We start from the raw sequence: 18,829 nt of genomic DNA, 5'->3' as shown, positions 1-18,829 counted from the left end.
TGAACTGCTAGATGAGCTGGCTGTGTGTCTCTCTCACTCTCTTTCCAATAAAGAAAATACCTGAAGCCTGAAGAAAACCAGCTTTTTCTTTCCCCTCCCACTAGCTGCTGTAAGCTGTTGCCTTTAATTTATAAGGAAGGAACTTGGTAGTTAGTATACCAATCACCCTCTTGTGAGTCAAAGCAGCTTGAGATCAATAGTGTTCGTTCCTAGACCAGATGGATCAAATAGACTAATCTCTTCAAGCTCTCATCCAAGGAGTATTTTTAAAGGTTGCGAGGTTTCCCGTCTCAAACACCCTTGTAGGTTAAATTCCATCGGCCCATTCTGACCAATTTGTTTATATTGTCGTGGAACGAGGAACAGGAGTAGCCACTCAGCACTTTGAGCCAGCTCTACCATTCGATAAGACCCTGATCATAATTATTGATTCACCTTCCTGCTGTCACCCAGAATCCCTTGTCAATCAGACACCTGAACACAGGAATTGTCCCAGCCTCCTTTCCCGTGGTACAGAATTCCAGAGACTAACCGGGGAAATTCCTCCTCAACAACACCATAGATGGCAGGCCTGTTTATTCTGAGACTGAATCAGAAGGGGTGCATTCTCCTGGGAATAAGGTGGACCTAGGTAACTTGAGTTTGCTCAGCTCAAATGTTGAAGAAACATGGTATTTCCTGGTAGAGCCACCCCACTCTTTCAGAAAGGACCGACAGATCGCACATTGGAACAGTTTGTAAGCTACAACATCTCTTATTTAGTGCTCACCAGGATACCCAGCAGCTCCTCCAAATAACAGGAAATAATGCTCTCATCTTCATGTAGAGCCCAGCTCCGCTGCTGAGAGTCATTTTTATGTCGTGCCAGGTCAGTGAAGATCACCTCAAGTCTCTGTTCGTCCTGACATACCTGCCCCCTGGGTAAAGCTGCACTGAGATCCTGTCAAAAAGAAACATCAATAATTATGATGGTCATTTATAACTGAGTTCCTCAATGGAGTATATGCTGGGCTGGGGAGTGGGGGATTGCTCAGTAGGATGAGATGTTTGGACACTTACAATGGGAGGACATCAAATGCTCACGGCTGTAACACTAAGAGATAATTTCTGACAGTACTCGAAAAGCAACAGCCTATGAATCGGTCAGAGTTTTTAAAAAAGTTAGATCCTGAACCACAACTGTCGTGATTGTAATGAGGCTGACCTCACAGAATATGAGTCCCCCAGTTGGGGTTGTTAATCTGGTCTAATCAGGGAGCTCTGACTGATATCATAAAATCCCTACAGTGTGGAAACAGGCCAGTTGGCCCAACACATCCACACCGACCCTCTAAAAAGTAACCCACCCAGACCCATTCCCCTACCCTATTACTCTACATTCACCCCTGATTAATGCACCAAACCTACACATCCCTGAACACTATGGGGCAATTTAGCATGGCCAACTCACCAAACCTGCACATCATTAGACTGTGGGAAGAACCTGGAGCACCTGGAAGAAACCCACGCAGACATGGGGAGAATCGAATCCAGGTACCTGGTGCTATGAGGCAGCAGTTCTCGGATTGAGTCTATGGGGGAGAGAGAGCAGCCAGAAGCTGTGATACACATTGGTACCAATTACATAGGGTGGGGAAGGGATAAGGACCTGAAAAGAGAAGATAGGGAGTTAGGTTGGAAGCAAGAAAGCAGGCCAAGCAGAGTAGTAATCTCAGGATTGCTACCAGTGCCACATGTTGGTGAAGCTAGCAATAGAGAGCGAGTGCAGATGAACACACGGGCTGGTGTAAGAGGGAGAGCCTCAGAAATGTGGATCATTGGGATACCTTCTGGGCAAGGTGGGAACCTGTACAAGAAAGATGGGTTCCACCTGAACTGGGGGACGGGAGATTTGCTAGACCTCTTTGAGAGGGTTTAAACTAGATTGGCAGGGGGGTGAGAACCTGAGCTATGGATCAGATGATGGAGTAGACAGTGAATAGCCAGATACAGCATGCAGAGAGCTTGTGAGGAGAAACAGGCACTTGATAGGGCAAAGGTGATGGGTTGAAGTGTGTTTATTTTAATGCAAGAAGTATCAGGATTAAGGGTGACAAACTTGGAACTATGATGTTGTGGTTATTGTGGAGACTTGGATATCAGAGACAGGAATGGTTGTTGGACCTTCCAGGGTTTAAGATGTTTCAAAAGGAATAGGCAGGGGTGGTAAAAGAGGTGGAGGAGTGCCATTGCTAATCAGGGATAGCATCACAGCTCCAGGAAGTTAGAGTCAGTATGGGTGGGAGTCAGAAACAGGAAAGGAGCAGCCTCCTTATTGGGAGTTTCCTATATGCCCCCCAATAGCAACAGAGACGTGGATGAACAAATTGGGAGACAGATTTTGGAAAGGTTCACAAATAACAGGGTTGTCGTCATGGGTGACTTTAACTTCCCTAATAATGATTGGAACCTACTTAGTTCAAATAGACAAACTAGAAGGGAGGCCATATTGAATTTGGTGCTTAGCAACAAACCATGCCAGGTGTCAGATCGCTCGGTGGGAGAGCATTTCAGTGATAGTGATCACAACTTCATGACCTTTATTATCGTCATGGAGAGGGATAGGAGCAGACGGTATGGGCAATTATTTAATAGGAAGAGGGGAATTACAACACTATTAGGCAGGAACTGGGGTGCCTAAATTGTGAAGAGATGTTCCCAGGGAAATGCACGATAGAAATGTGGAGGTTGTTTAGGAAGCACTTGCTGATAGTGCTAGACAAGTTTGTCCCACTGAGGTAAGGAAGGAATGGTATGGTGAAGGAACCTTGGGTGACAAGGGATGTGGAACATCTAGTCAGGAGGAAGGAGGAAGCTGACTTAAGGTTGAGGAAGGAAGGATCAGACAGGGCTCTAGAGGGTTACAAGGTAGCCAGGAAGGATCTGAGGAATGGACTTAAGAGAGCTGGAAGGGGGCATGAGAAAGCTTTAGCAGATAGGATTAAGGAAAACCCTAAGGCATTGTGTACTTATGTGAGGAACAACAGGACGGCCAGAGTGAGGATAGGGTTGATCAGGGATAATAAAAGGAACTTGTGCCTGGAGTCAGAGGAAGCAGGGGAGGTCTTCAATTAATACTTTGCTTCAGTATTCACAATGAGAAGGATGTTGATGGTTGTGAGGACAGTGTGAAACAGACTGATATGCTAGAACAAGTTGATATTAGGAAGGAGGATGTGCTGAAAGTTTTGAAAAACATAAGGATAGACAAATCCCCTGGGCCAGACGGGATATACCCAAGGTTGCTACAGGAAGAGAAGGAAGAGATTGCTGCGCCTTTGGTGATGATCTTTGTGTCCTTATAGTCTACTGGGGTAGTGCCATATGAGGGAAGGTGGCAAATGTTAATCTCTTGTTCAAGAAAAGGACGAGAGATACCCTTGGAATTACAGACCAGTCAGTCTTACATCAGTGATGGACAAAGTATTGGACAGGATTCTCAGACACAGGATTTATGATTACTTGGAAAACCATAGTTTGATTAGAGATAGTCAGCATGGCTTTGAGAGGGGCACAAATCTTATTGAATTCTTTGAGGATATGACAAAACACATTGATGAGGTTAGAGCAATGGATTAAGTGTATATGGATGTCAACAAGGCGTTTGATAAGGTTCCCCAAGGTAGGCTCATTCGGAAAGTAACAAGGCATGAGTTACAAGGAAATTTGGCTGCCTGGATACAGAATTGGCTGGCCCATAGAAGGCAGAGGGTTATGGTAGACAGAAAGTTTTCAACCTGGAGCTCAGTGACCAGTGATGTTCCACAAGGATCAGTTCTGTGACCTCTGCTCTTTGCGATTTTTATAAGTGACTTGGATGAGGAAGTGGAAGAGTGGGTTAGTAGGTTTACCGATGACATGAAGGTCGGTGGAGTTGTGAACAGTACTGAGGGCTGTTGTAGGTCACAATGGGACATTGACAGGATGTAGAACTGGGCTAAGGGGCAGATAGAGTTCAACCTGGAAAAGTGTGAAGTGATTCACTTTGGAAGGTCAAATTTGAATGCAGAATACAGGGTTAAAGGCAAGTGTGGAGGAACAGAGGGATCTTGGGGTCCATGTCCATAGATCCCTCAAAGTTGCCACCCAAGTTGATAGGGTTGTTACGAAGGCATATGGTGTGTTGGCTTTCATTAGCAGGGGGATTGAGTTTAAGAGTTGCGAGATTATGCTGCAGTTCTATAGAATCCTGGTTCAACCACACTTGGAATATTGTGTTCAGTTCTGGTCATCTCATTTTAGGAAGGATGTGGAAGCTTTAGAGAGGGTACAGAGGAGATTTCCCAGGACTGGACTGGAGGGCATGTCTTATGAAGAAAGTTTGGGGGAGCTAGAGCTTTTCTCATTGGAGCGAAGAAGGATGAGAGGTGACTTGGTAGAGGTGTACAAGATGTTGAGAGGCATAGATAGAGTAGATAGTCAGAGATTTTTCCCAGGGCAGAAATGGCTGTCATGAGAGGGCATCATTTTAAGGTGATTGGAAGAAGGTTTAGGGGAGATGCCAGAGGTAATTCCTTTACACAGAGAGTGGTGGGTGGGCAGTAGAGTCAGATACATTAGGGACATTTAAGCAACTGCGGGATAGGCACATGGAAGATAGTACAATGTAGGGTATGTAGGTTAGTCAGATCTTAGAGTAGGATAAAAGGCCGGCACAATATCGAGGGCCAAAGGGCCTGTACAGTGCTGTACTTTACAATGTCCTAACCACTGAGCCACTGTACCGCGCAACATATACACAGGAGTGCCAGACATCCTATTCAACCTGGGAGCTGGCTCTGAGGAAGATGGATCAGTGTCAGGGACTTTACACATGCCTCTGTGGTGTTATTTCACAAAAACTCCAGAGTGATCAAGTATTGTGCTTTGAACATGCATTTAGGATATGATTGGGGGGGCCGGTTCTTATTGCACAGTGCTAGTGTCCCCACTTCTGGGCCAGGTCATCTGGGTTCAAGTCCCACCAGGACCAAAGGTGTGCCAAAGCACATCTGAACAAATTCATTAAAAGTAATAAAAGTATCTAGATCACTGCAGTGCATCATCTCCCACTCCGATACCATTCTGATAGAGCTCCGTCCCTTGTTTCTCACCTTTTTGTTTCTTGTTAGTGGTAGAATTGGTGATGTCAATGGTTGGTTTATAAAATGGAGAAATGATGTGGTTCATTAATATAGGGAAGGAAATCTGCTGTCCTTACCTGGTCTGGATTACATGTGACTCCAGATCCACAACAATGCAGTCATGACTCAGTGGGAGGTCTTTAGGAACATAATCAATGTCAGTGTGAAGTTGAGTTGGCATGGCAAGGGCTAGAATGCATGGTCTCCACCAGTAACAACATTTTGTTATAGCCCCTCCTTGGTTTCCCTCCTTTTCTGGTTTTTGTTATTGTTTCAGTGTTGGTAACTTGCTAATCGGGCAGATTGATAAATTGGCGATGAATGTTTGAAATAAAGGTTGGCTTTATCACTGCCACTGGTGGGCAATGATTGTAACTTATGAATTGGGTGTAAAGAATGATTTTGTGTTGGATTTATTTAAAGAAAAATAAAGATCAGATTAATGGGCTCTTGTGGTGCAGTGCTAATGTACCTATCTCTAACACAGGAGGGCTGAGTTAAAGTTCTGCCTGTCCCAGCGGTGATCCATAACATCTCTGTTAATCTCTAGTAGGGATCTGATTTCTCGACAGGAAACCAGGAAACTGGTGTTTGTGCTAAATTACATACTTAGAAAAAAACCCCATGCAAGTCTTTTGCTGCTAAATTCAACATATTGATGTTGGTCTGTGAAACAAAATGATACCCAGAATCATCAGGTGGGTACACAATTACTTTATAAACACACAGGGAGCCTGCATCAAGGGGAAACCCTCACACAGACAGAGACTACACCAGGGAGACCCTCACAGACAGAGCCCATTGCCAGGGAGACCCTCACAGTCACAGCCCGTCACCAGGGAGACCCTCACAGACAGAGCCCGTCGCCAGGGAGACCCTCACAGTCACAGCCCGTCACCAGGGAGACCCTCACAGTCACAGCCCATCGCCAGGGAGACCCTCACAGTCACAGCCCATCGCCAGGGGAGACCCTCACAGACAGAGCCCGTCACCAGGGAGTCACTCACAGATATAGCCCGTCACCAGGGAGACCCTCACAGTCACAGCCCGTCGCCAGGGGAGACCCTCATAGACAGAGCCTGTCACCAGGGAGACCCTCACAGTCACAGCCCGTCGCCAGGGGAGACCCTCTCAGAGAGAGCCGGTCACCAGGGAGACCCTCACAGACAGAGCCCGTCACCAGGGAGACCCTCACAGACAGAGCCCGTCACCAGGGAGACCCTCACAGTCACAGCCCGTCGCCAGGGGAGACCCTCTCAGAGAGAGCCCGTCACCAGGGAGACCCTCACAGACAGAGCCTGTCACCAGGGAGACCCTCACAGTCACAGCCCGTCGCCAGGGGAGACCCTCACAGTCACAGCCCGTCACCAGGGGAGACCCTCACAGTCACAGCCCGTCACCAGGGAGACGCTCACAGTCACAGCCCGTCGCCAGGGGAGACCCTCACAGACAGAGCCCGTCACCAGGGAGACCCTCACAGTCACAGCCCGTCACCAGGGGAGACCCTCACAGTCACAGCCCGTCACCAGGGAGACCCTCACAGTCACAGCCCGTCACCAGGGAGACCCTCACAGACAGAGCCCGTCACCAGGGAGACCCTCACAGTCACAGCCCGTCACCAGGGGAGACCCTCACAGTCACAGCCCGTCACCAGGGAGACCCTCACAGTCACAGCCCGTCGCCAGGGGAGACCCTCACAGACAGAGCCCGTCGCCGGGGGAGACCCTCACAGTCACAGCCCGTCGCCAGGGGAGACCCTCACAGACAGAGCCCGTCGCCGGGGGAGACCCTCACAGACAGAGCCCATTGCTGGGGGAGACCCTCACAGACAGAGCCCGTCGCCGGGGGAGACCCTCACAGACAGAGCCCATTGCTGGGGGAGACCCTCACAGACAGAGCCCGTCGCCAGGGGAGACCCTCACAGACAGAGCCCATTGCTGGGGGAGACCCTCACAGACAGAGCCCATTGCTGGGGGAGACCCTCACAGACAGAGCCCGTCGCCGGGGGAGACCCTCACAGACAGAGCCCATTGCTGGGGGAGACCCTCACAGACAGAGCCCATTGCTGGGGGAGACCCTCACAGACAGAGCCCATTGCTGGGGGAGACCCTCACAGACAGAGCCCATTGCCGGGGGAGACCCTCTCAGAGAGAGCCCATTGCTGGGGGAGACCCTCACAGACAGAGCCCATTGCTGGGGGAGACCCTCACAGACAGAGCCCATTGCTGGGGGAGACCCTCTCAGAGAGAGCCCATTGCCGGGGGAGACCCTCTCAGAGAGAGCCCGTCGCCGGGGGAGACCCTCTCAGAGAGAGCCCATTGCTGGGGGAGACCCTCACAGACAGAGCCCATTGCCGGGGGAGACCCTCTCAGAGAGAGCCCATTGCCGGGGGAGACCCTCTCAGAGAGAGCCCGTCACTGGGATGAGGATGATTTGTATGGTGGGGATTAGGAATATCAAGCATCAGAAAACACTGGTGAGAACAGTTTAGGTGTCCCTTAACAGTTATACCACTGGACTGAACATTAAACATGAAATTAATGAAACTTGTAACAAAGGCTATTGATATATAATAAAGATTGTGAGGGATTTTAATTTTCACATAGAACAATGGGATCAACAAAGCAAGTTGAGTTACTCAAATGTTCTCCAGAATATCTAATAATGTGGAAAGAAGTAGTTTAACTAATTCATGATAAAAGAAATCTATTTAAATAAATGCTCATACTACAATTTAATTTCATATCAGGTTTAAAAAGCATACACTCCAATTCCAAACAAAGATCCCCCTTTAAACATATAGGTATGTAGAGAGGGTGAGGCTGCTTGGGTAAATAGAGCACACCATATGGTGGTGAATATGCAATGAGTTACATTTAAAGAAATAATTCAAAATGATCAAACAAAATTCCATCAAAGTACAAAAACTGATCGAGTAGGTTTCATTCATGGTTGACTAGGCAAGTTCAGATGATAATAGACTGAGAGAAGAGAATTATAATGTGGCAAGGAACAGTTGTACGCTTGAGGATTTAGATTGTTTCAGGAATCAGTAAACAAACTGGGAAATACTGACAAAAAGCAGAAAAAGACAGAACGAGTATAAACTAGCCAGGTATATAAAAACAGCTTTCAAGAACATTTTCACGTTTGTGAAAAGGACGAGAGTAGCTAAAGTTGGTCCTTTGAGACAGAGATCGGAGAAATATTGGAATGATGGAACGGTAGAGATATAAATACAAACTATTTGTTCAGCTAAACATCGTTATAATGCACATAGGAATGTCACTTGGCCCCTTGAGTGTGTTCCATAATTCAGTACAATCAATTCGGGCTAATCTGATCGTGGCTTCAATTCCACATTCCAGCTTACCTCTGTCTGCCTTATGGTCAAAATCCATTTACCCCTCCCTTAAAAATATTTAACAACTCTGCAGACTCTGTGGAGAAGTGTGTTTCATAGCCTCGTGATATAACAAAAAAACTCATCTCCATCTAAACTAGCAGACCCTTTATTCTGCAATTGTGTCCCGAAGCTCTAGTCTCTCCGACATCCTCTTATCGTCCACCCTGTCAAGTCCTCTCAGTCTGTTACAATAAGGTCACCAGTGGATGCAGGTCCAGCCTTTCCAATCCTTTCTCATAAGGTAACATTTTCATCCCAGGAATTAATCGAGTGAACCTTCTCTGGACAGCCTCTGACACATTTATATCGTATCATAATTAAGGAATCAAAAACTCTTTACAGTCCATCAGATATGGTCTCACTCGATATAACTATAGCACAACATCACTTTTATATTCCTCTCCCCCTGCAATATACAATATTCCATTTCCCTTTCTAATCACTTTCTGTACCTGCACGGGGAATTAAGGGCTACGGGGAGAATGCGGGTAAGTGGAGTTGAAATGCCCATCAGCCATGATTGAATGGCGGAGTGGACTCGATGGGCCGAATGGCCTTACTTCCACTCCTATGTCTTATGGTCTTATTAACCCAAAGCTTGTAGACTATGGGTTAATACATGAGTATAGATAGAGAATGAGTTAATGGGCAAGGAGCAGTGGTTAGGGATGAATGGAATACCATAAAGGTCAATGTTGGGTTCCAAGCTATGTGTCTACATTAATGATAAGGATGAACAGACAGAGTTATGCATCGATGTCAGCCGTTAGGTGATTCATGGCCCACGACATTCATGGCCCTCTGTAGCACAGCATTTTGCACACTCTCAATGCAATGCCGTTTTTCCTTAGCATAGCATGTCGACTCTTGTTTTCAATTCCCCTTACAATGAACAATAGCATTCTGTTAGCTCTCCCAACTCCTTGCTGTATCTGCATATTAACATTCTGCAACCTGAGCACTCCAACACCCAGATCTCTGCATTTTGGAACTCTGCAATCTCTCACCATTTAAATAATACACACTTTTCTATTCTTCCTGCCAAAGAGGACAAATCCATACTTTTCTCCTTTGTGCTCTTCTTAATTTACTTTCCTACCTGTCTTTGTGTCATCAGCAAATTTAGAAATCGTACCTTCAGCCTCTTCAAAGTCATTTATAAAGATTGTAAATAAAAACATTGAATGTTATGGCGCACCACTCATTAAATCCTGCGAACCCAAACACAATCCACTTATATCCACCCTCCTCTTAATAGCCAATCAATTTGTTATCTTTTGTCAATCATAGCATGAAAAAGTCAACGTATTATGAAAGAGAATCACAGCATTTGATAATGGCCCATACAGAAGATTAATGCACAAAATAGATATATCCTGTAGGCTTTAGATTAATACATTAGCATGGGAGAAGGATGAGTTAATGAGCAAGGAGCAGCAGATAGGGATGAATGGAATACCATAAAGGTCAATGTTGAGGCCTCAGCCATTAATGACAAGGATGAACAGATACAGAGTTATGTATCTACATTTGCTGGTGATACAGAGCTCTGCAGGAACCTAAACTGTGAGGAGGACACATAGAAGCTGTAAAGTATTGAGAAAGATCACGTGCTTAGACCCAGTTGGCTCTCTTGCCTTAAGGACTAGTGTACATTCAAAAGATAGCGTGAACCTGTGTGGCTTCAATTGCTGTTCTGACTGGGGTAGATTTTGGATCTGCCTCTTTGCCCTGCTCGAAGGTGGAAGGCATTGACAAAAGCATCAGTAAACTGGCAGCTCAGGATGAAACATCAGAGGACAACTGTGACAATGCTGTCACTTCAAAAGGGTTATTTTGTCCTTGGGTTATTTTTCCAAGAGGGATCGCAAAGTCAGAGGTGCCGAAATGTCTGGAAATGTCTACTTTAACAATAGCAGGGGACTGGCCAGATTTTTGTAGTTTGGTTTAGTTGTAGCAGTCACAGAAGCTGCTGCATTGAGAAAAGGTTCCATGCTTCAGCAGATGATTACTACTGATGGTCCTCTCTGAAATCTCCCCTGCCTGTAAGAACCTGTATTTGAATTGACCCTTTGCAAAGGGTTGTGTTGATGGGATGTTACGGGAATTGGAAAGCTCCTTAGTTACATTGTGGTGTCGGGTCAGCTAGGTTTTCTAATAGTTAAGTTAGTCTAAATCCTGTTTTCTTTTGTTCACGTTTCAGCGGTCATGTTCAAACAAATTCTGTTTTGCCTAAAGCCGAGTGGTTTGACCAGCTGCATCATACCTGGAATATCCACTTCACATCTGCTTTTAAAATAAGATAAAGGTCTAGACTACCTTCTAAAAACATTTTGAGGGGGTCTGGCCTGGTCCATAACACAATGACCTTTAGGCACAGTATACATGGTCAAAACAAGTAAATTAAATGGAATACATTGTAGGGATGTGCGAGTTTATTCACTTCCAGAGAGTCTTTTTGTTTTAAAACAAAATCAAAGTTCAGAGGGATTTGGTGATACTGCACAGTGAACAATTAGGAAGGCAAATAGCATACTGCCTTTACTGCACAGAATTCAGAGTACAGATTAAGGAAGTCTTGCTACAATTATTTTGAGAGACCAGAGTTGGAATATTGCTTACAATTTTGCATTCCATTTAAAAGAGGAATCTCCTTCTCATGGATGCAGTGGTTGTGGTACGGCAAACATTCACTAGACTGGTTATTCAGGCAAGAGATCTCTCCTCGGGTGAAAAAGAGGCTGAGAAAATTAGGTCGGTAATGTTAAGAAAAACGAGAAATGATCTCATCGAAACATCCAAGATTCTTTCAGGATCTGACAGAGATCGCCCCCTCGGGTTAGAGAATCTGGAACCCAGGGAAGCACAGTCTTAGAAGGATTAGACTGAGATGAGCAGAAATATCTGCACTCAGACAACATAATGCAACAAATGGCGGGAGCAGACCATTTACTCCCCTGAGTTTGCCCCACCATTCAGTCAAATCATGACTCCCTAATGCGAGGTGTCCTCACAAGGAGAAACCTTATCCCAACCTGTCCTCTATCCTGGTGGGTGTGCCATTGCTGATTATGCTTTAGGCTGAGATAGACAGACTATCGAGGGGTTTGGGAAGCGGGTGAACAAGTGAAGTGGAAGATCAAGATCAGACATGATCGTATTGAACAATGGAGCAGGTATAAGGGGCCAAAAGGTCGACATCATGCTTCTGATGCTTACGCAAGTCAGGGCCTTATCTAAAGACTCATGCCTGCACATGAACCACAGATGCAACTCAACTTCCATTCCGACTGTGGAGCACGATTGCTGACTCCCACATGGAAAACAAACAGAGGAGCTGGAGAGGAGAAAGAATACAATCGCGGGGTTAGCTCGCGCTTGAGCACTGGGCTACTCTGGTCAGGAAGATGCCAATCGAGTGTCCTGACAATAAGTGCATGAACAATGCAGACCAGGGTCAGTGTTCTTTATCACTCTGAGCCACTGTCAAGAACAATAGTGCCATGCTAAATGCTGTCCACCACACAGCTCAGCAGGAGTGTGATGTCAGGTGCAAAAACCATAACACCTTCAGAACACCAAGGAGCTTATTTAATAAAGCAAACTCAGCAAAATGCAGGCAATATTCTGTCAGTGACGATATTGCTTTTGTACTGAAACGGTTACCAACCAGCTTAATTACATTGAAACAGGCATTTTTCAAGAAATGGCAGGTTTTTAAAACAACCCAGTGTCTTAAAAAGAAAGCACCTTGCTAATTCCCTCAGAAAAACAGCAGAAAATCGCCACAAGCTTGTTAACCTACCTTGCTCTCCACCAGGGAGAGTAGGATCTGTTCCATGACATCCACCACAGCTGGGACTGAGCTCTGAATGTGTCCAACCATCACACCAATCGCCACCCTCGACAGTTCGTAGCTCAGATTTGTATTCTTGCGAACCAATTCGATTAACTCGGCTCCGATCGTTTTGGGCACTGTGACCGTGAGCTTGCCCTGTTGTGCTTCGGATCCTGAAGGCGATACTGATGAGGCAGCCTCTTTCTTTGGGGTTTGAGGGAGTCCACTTCCACCGTCCAGGTCAATATCAGTGGTTTCTTGCAGCTGGCTTCTGGAGTGGAGGGTGTGAGCTGACAGCGTTGGGCTCATGTCAGCCTGGAGAGGGACGCTGGTCGGATATTTGGGAGCAGCAAAGGTGTTTCGGGCTGGGAGGGGTGGAGGAGTTTCAGAAGGACTGGAGGTGGCTGTGGACTGCTGAGGCTCGAGTGAATTGGACGACCCAGTGTACAGAGTGTCAAGAGAAGCAGTACTCGTAGAGGAAACAGTCGAAATGGTCCGAGGAGTGATGTCTGGCGTCTCTGAAATTGTATATTAAAAAAGAAAATGACAAGGCAAATTAAAATTAGACGGGTTTCACAGGAGAAGAGAATGCGGTAAATGTCACAGGCTTAAAGAAATTACACAGGATAAAAAAATAAAGGGGAGGTATTTGAGCACATCTGGAATAGAAAGATTACCTGATCCACAAGGTTACTTTGGAAAGTAAGTCATAGAGTCATAGAGATGTACAGCATGGAAACAGACCCTTCAGTCCAACCTGTCCATGCCGACCAGATATCCCAACCCAATCTAGTCCCACCTGCCAGCCCCCAGCCCATATCCCTCCAAACCCTTCCTATTCATATATCCATCCAAATGTGTCTTAAATGTTGCAATTGTTTCAACCTCCACCACTTCCTCTTGTAACTCATTCCATACATGTACCATCCTGTCTGTGAAAACATTGCCCCTTAGGTCCCTTTTAAATGTTTCCCCTCTCACCCTAAACCTTTGCCCTCTTGTCCTGGACTCCCCCGCCCCAAGGAAAAGACTTTGTCTATTTATCCTATCCATGCCCCTCATGATTTTATAAACCTCCATAAGGTCACCCCTCAGCTTCCGACGCTCCAGGGAAAACAGCCCCAGCCTGTTCAGCCTCTCCCTGTAGCTCAGATCCTCCAACCCTGGCAACATCCTTGTAAATCTTTTCTGAACCCTTTCAAGTTTCACAACATCCTTCCGATAGAAAGGAGTCCAGAATTGTACACAATATTCCAACAGTGGCCTAACCAATGTCCTGTACAGCCGCAACATGACCTCCCAACTTCTGTACTCCGTACTCTGACCAATAAAGGACAGCATACCAAACGCCTTCTTCACTATCCTCTCTACCTGCGACTCCACTTTCAAGGAGCCATGAATCTGCACTCCAAGGTCTCTTTGTTTAGCAACACTCTCCAGAACCTTATCATTAAGGTGTGTAAGTCCTACTCTGATTTGCCTTGCCAAAATGTAAAACCTTGCATTTTTGTAAATTAAACTCAATCTGCCAATCCTCAGCCCACTGGCCCATCTGGTCAAGATCCCTGTGTGGATTAAGTGTGGAGAGTGCAGACATTTTGGCTTTAGCCTTCTAATCCTCCTCAGGCATGGTGACAGAGGACTGGAGGATTGTGAATTTCTCATTCACCCACAATCAACAGTTCGGAAAAAGCAAAAGGATTAACACAGATAAAACTTGTTAAAGGCAAGTGTGTGCTTTATCAACTGGATTGAGCTTTCTAATGAAGTTAAGAGAGAGAGTTGAAATAAAAACACAGTGCTGGAGAAACTTGTAGGTCTGGAAGGATCTGCGGAGTCACATAGTTAAAGATGTAGGGATAGGAGTAATCCATTCAGTGCACCAGGTTTACTCCGCATTCAATGAGATCATGATCTGATAATTCTCACCTCCACTTATTTGCCAATCCCCTCAACCCTTGATTCCCTTACTGATGAAAAATCTATCGCTGTCTTGAATAGATTCCATGGCCCAGCCTCAAAAGCCCTCGAAGTAAAGAATTTGTCAGATTCACCACCTTCAGAGAAGACATTTCTCCTTATCTCTAAACAGGTGGCCCCTTGTTCTGCAATGATGCCCTCTGGTCCTAGACTTTCCCACAAGGGGAATCAACCTTTCCACATTTAACCTGTCAAGCTCCCTCAGAATCTTGTATGTTTCAATAAAGTCTCATTCTGCTAAAGTCTGTGTACAGACCCAATCTGGAGTTATAAGAGGAGAAAGTGAGGACTGCAGATGCTGGAGATCAGAGTCGAGAGTGTAGTGCTGGAAGAGCACAGCAGGTCAGGCAGCATCCGAGGAGCAAGATGAAGGGTTTATGCCCGAAATGTCAATTCTCCTGCTCCTCAGATACTGCCTGACCAGCTGTGCTTTTCCAGCACTACACTCTCGACACTTAGAGTCATAAGAGTTACATTACATGGAAACAACATACCATTCCCCACCCCCCCCCACCTCCCCGTGTTCTTTTACCAACCAACAAACACCAAACTACACTAATCTCATTTCTCTGCACTTAGTCCAAAGCCTGCTCTGCCCTGGCATTTTAAGTGCTCATCCAAATGTTTCTTCCATGTTGTGAGTGTATCATCCTCTACCACCCTCTCAGGCAACATGCTCCATACTTCTATCAGGCTCTGGGTGGAAAACGGTTTCCTCAGCTACCCTCAAAACCACTTCATCCTCATCTTAAATGGATGCCCTCTGGTCTTGGACACATCTGCCATGGGGAAAAGATTCTCATAACCAATGGCTCTCATAATTTTGTGTACTTCAATCAGACCCACCTTCCCTGGGCCTTCTCTGCCCCAGGGATAACAAACCCAGCCTAGCCAGTCTCTCCTCATCACTGAGATTTTTCATCCCAGGCCACATCCTGGTACATGCCCTCTGCACCCTCTCCAGCGCATACACATCCATCCTATAGTGTGGAAACCACAATTGGCACAGTATTCTACCTGTGAGCTAATCAATGTTTTATAAAGTTGTAAGACTTCCTTGCGTCTGTAGTCTATGCCTTGGCTAATGAAGGTAAGCAACCCAAATGCCTTCCTCACCACCAATCCTTTGGCACTTCTCCAGAATTTAACATTTTCTGCAAAATCACAACTAACTCACCCACTATCTCTGCAGCTACCTCGTTTAAAATTGAGGATGAATGTGATCAGGGCAATCGGACTTATTTGCCTTTAGCCCCAAATAAGAGTTGGGACTTCATGCTGCAGCTGTACAGAACGTTGGTGAGACCACTTTTGGAATACTGTGTACAGTCTGGTTGCCCTAAAGAAAGGATATTATTACATTGTTGAGGGTGCAGAAAATATTTACAAGTATCTTATGGAGACTGAGGATTTGTATTCAAAGGAGAAGGAGAATTGGCTGGGACTTTCTTCCCTGGAGCATAGGAGACTGACAGGTGGTCTTACAAAGATTTATAAAACCATAAGGGACATAGATAAGGTGAATAGCCAAGGCCTTTTCCCGAGGGTAGGGGAGTTTAAAAACTGGTGGGCATAATGTTAAGGTGAGAGGAGAAAGATTTAAAAGGGACATGAGGGGCAATGTATTCAGACAGAAGGTAGTACATATGTGGAATGAACTGCCAGAGGAACTGGTAGATGCAAGTACATTTACAACACTTAAAAAGACATTTGGACAGGTAAAGATGTTGAGGAATATGGATCAAAAACAGGCAGTTGGGACGAATTCAGATTGGGAAATCTGGTCAGCACGGACGAGTAGGATCAAACAGTCTGTTTCCGCGCTGCACAACTCTACTTTCTAGTGATGGTGACAGTACTTAATGCCTTCCCTCCCTGTATTAACAAGATGTACAAAATATCTTCCACCATAAAGACTGATGCAAACTTTCTGTTCAACTCCTCTGAAAATGGGGTAAAAACAATGACTGCAGATGCTGGAAACCAGATTCTGGATTAGTGGTGCTGGAAGAGCACAGCAGTTCAGGCAGCATCCAAGTAGCTTCGAAATCGACGTTTCGGGCAAAAGCCCTTCATCAGGAATAAAGGCAGTGAGCCTGAAGCGTAGAGAGATAAGCTAGAGGAGGGTGGGGGTAGGGAGAAAGTAGCGTAGAGTACAATGGGTGAGTTGTCCTACCTGCCTATCTTCTTTTCCACCTATCCACTCTACCCTCTCCTCCTTGACCTATCACCTTCATCCCCTCCTCTGAAAATGTCCTTGTTCCCCAAATCTATCTCCCTAGATTCATTTTCAAAGGAGTCGATGCTCGCTTTGACCTCTCTCTTCTTTTCACATGTTCCTTGCTAGTTACCTCTCAGTTTATTTTCTCTTGATTTATTGTCAACTTCTTAAATGTGCCTCTGCTTGATTAGTGTCACTCCTGCTAATCTGTCTATCCCGTTCACTTTAGCCAACACTATCCTCATTTTTACTGTAATACCCTTTGTTTAAGTTAAACACAGTTGCTTCTGACCCAAATTCCTCACTTCACTATTTCCTAGAGGGCCTTTTACTCGGAGGTCATTTATTAAACATCCAACATTATCCATTACTAGATTCAGGAGAGGCTGTTCCTGTTTGGTGCAATCATATATTGCTTCAGGAAATGATTGATTTGTTGGCGAGGCTAGCCTTCCCAAATTGATGAACCCAATCAACAAGACTAAAGTCACCCATAAGTATTGTTTTATTCTTCTTATATGCTTCTATCATTTGGTGATTTATAGCCTTTCCCAGAGAGTCTACTGCCTGGGGGGTTTATATGCTGCTCCTGACAACATCTTCTTTCCCATGCTGTTTTTAAATCCACCCAAATGGGCTGGACATCATCCGAGCCTAGATTTACTCTCACACTATCCTCATTTCATCTCTTCATTCACAATGCTATCCCACCTATGTTTCCATCCTTCCTATCTCTCCAAAAGATCAAACACTCCTGAGACTAAGCTCCCTATTTTTATCTCCTTACAATCATGCTACTTTGATTCAGACCATCAGTTCATCTACTTTATTTGGTGCGTTAAGTTAAAGAGCCTTTTTTTTTCTGTTCTATTTTTAAATCTCCAAATTTCTATGATTCCTAGGTGCAACATGATATTCACGTTGTGTCCCGTTTATTTATTTGTAACGATCAGCTCCATCATGAATCACAGACGGTGATGATTTGATTTCTCCCATTGACACCTTCTCTGGACTCATCTTTTGTGACTTTGCCTGTGCAATTAACACCTACGCCTGCCTTACACCGTCTTGTCAATTCATCTGTCTTGCCTGTTTGACATGACAATAGTGACAGCTACAAAGCAATTTTTAAATTCTTTTATGGGTTGTGGCTATCATTTTGTTGCTCATCAATTAAGCGGCTTACTTACAATTTCAGAGAATAAACTATATTTTCTGGGGAATGTATTTAAAGACTGGCTGAAGATGTGTAGATTTCCTTCCTTAAGGACTTTAAGGAAGCAGATGGGTTTTTACAACAATTAAAGACAGTTTCACGGTCACCATTAACAAGAATAATTTTCAATTCCAGATTTATTAATTGAATTTAAATTTCACTAGTTCCTGTGGTGAGATTTGAACCCGAAGCCCAGGCCTCTGGATTGATTGATGTTTCCCCTGCGCAACTAATGCTAGATTTTAAAATGCCCAGTGATCATTACAGGTGTTACATAAATGCAATTTAATAAACAAAGTATTGTGGATGCTGTTAATCTGAAATCTGAAAGTGGCAAAACTCAGCAGAATAGGCCTCATCTGTTGGCAGTGAAACTGTGAACATTTCGGACTGTTCTCTGAGACATATATGCAAATGTAAATCTTTTTTATTTTCTTACACCCAATCACAAATATTCTCTTCAGTTCTTCACTTTCCTTTTTTTTATTTGTTATTTTAGCTTTAAACTGTTACACCTTAAACTTCAATTTTTATCCACCAGGACTCTGCTCTCTCTCCCGATGATGAGTATTTCCAAGTATTTTCTCCCTTTATTTCTGCATGCTAATAGATAACGAAGGCTGTACCTGTACCTTGTAGGATTGTGGAAGTGGAGTGCAAGTCCCGAAGTTTCTCAGGCGCTGGTGGTGTAGCACGGCGATGCTGAGTGAGAACCTGCAACACAAAAGTGGTCAATGTGTTTCACTCAGCCAAAGTGCACGCTGCTCCCTGGGATTCTTGGTTCAACTGAAACCGGTGACAACACAGAACAATAAATCACATCGACTCTGCTTCAGCAGCTCTGCTGAGAAAGTGTTGTTGTCTCCTTTGGAGAGTTCACAGTGCTGCTGCTGCCTATCCAGCTGCTTGTTATTGAGTCCCATACAGAGACACAGTGCTTCTGAATAAGCTTCACCTTACTGACTCAGGTCTGTTCCCAACCATCCCAGGTGGCACTCCCTGAGAA

The 18,829-nt window shown here is 45.1% G+C and overlaps 1 protein-coding gene across 5 annotated transcripts in view; it reads right to left on the bottom strand.

Annotated features, from left to right (window-relative positions):
* nckipsd (NCK interacting protein with SH3 domain) overlaps nt 1–18,829 on the bottom strand; it is a 370,618-nt gene that overhangs the window by 71,137 nt on the left and 280,652 nt on the right. For 3 of the 5 annotated variants that reach the window (XR_011962070.1, XM_072582807.1, XM_072582809.1), the window contains 3 exons: nt 18,450–18,537; nt 12,374–12,924; nt 770–940 (listed from right to left, as the gene is read on the bottom strand). Coding sequence is in view for 4 of the 5 variants with exons in the window: in XM_072582807.1 (XP_072438908.1) it covers nt 770–940; nt 12,374–12,924; nt 18,450–18,537 (810 nt within the window). In the remaining variant the exon portion in view is untranslated. The remainder of the gene's footprint in view (nt 1–769; nt 941–12,373; nt 12,925–18,449; nt 18,538–18,829) is intronic. The other 2 variants (XM_072582808.1, XM_072582810.1) reach the window with 1 other exon arrangement.

Source organism: Chiloscyllium punctatum, chromosome 12 (genome assembly GCF_047496795.1).
Source record: "Chiloscyllium punctatum isolate Juve2018m chromosome 12, sChiPun1.3, whole genome shotgun sequence".
NCBI classification, from domain to species: Eukaryota; Metazoa; Chordata; class Chondrichthyes; order Orectolobiformes; family Hemiscylliidae; genus Chiloscyllium; species Chiloscyllium punctatum.
Note: the sequence above shows the minus strand (reverse complement) of the source record. Positions and strands in the feature narration are given on the sequence as shown.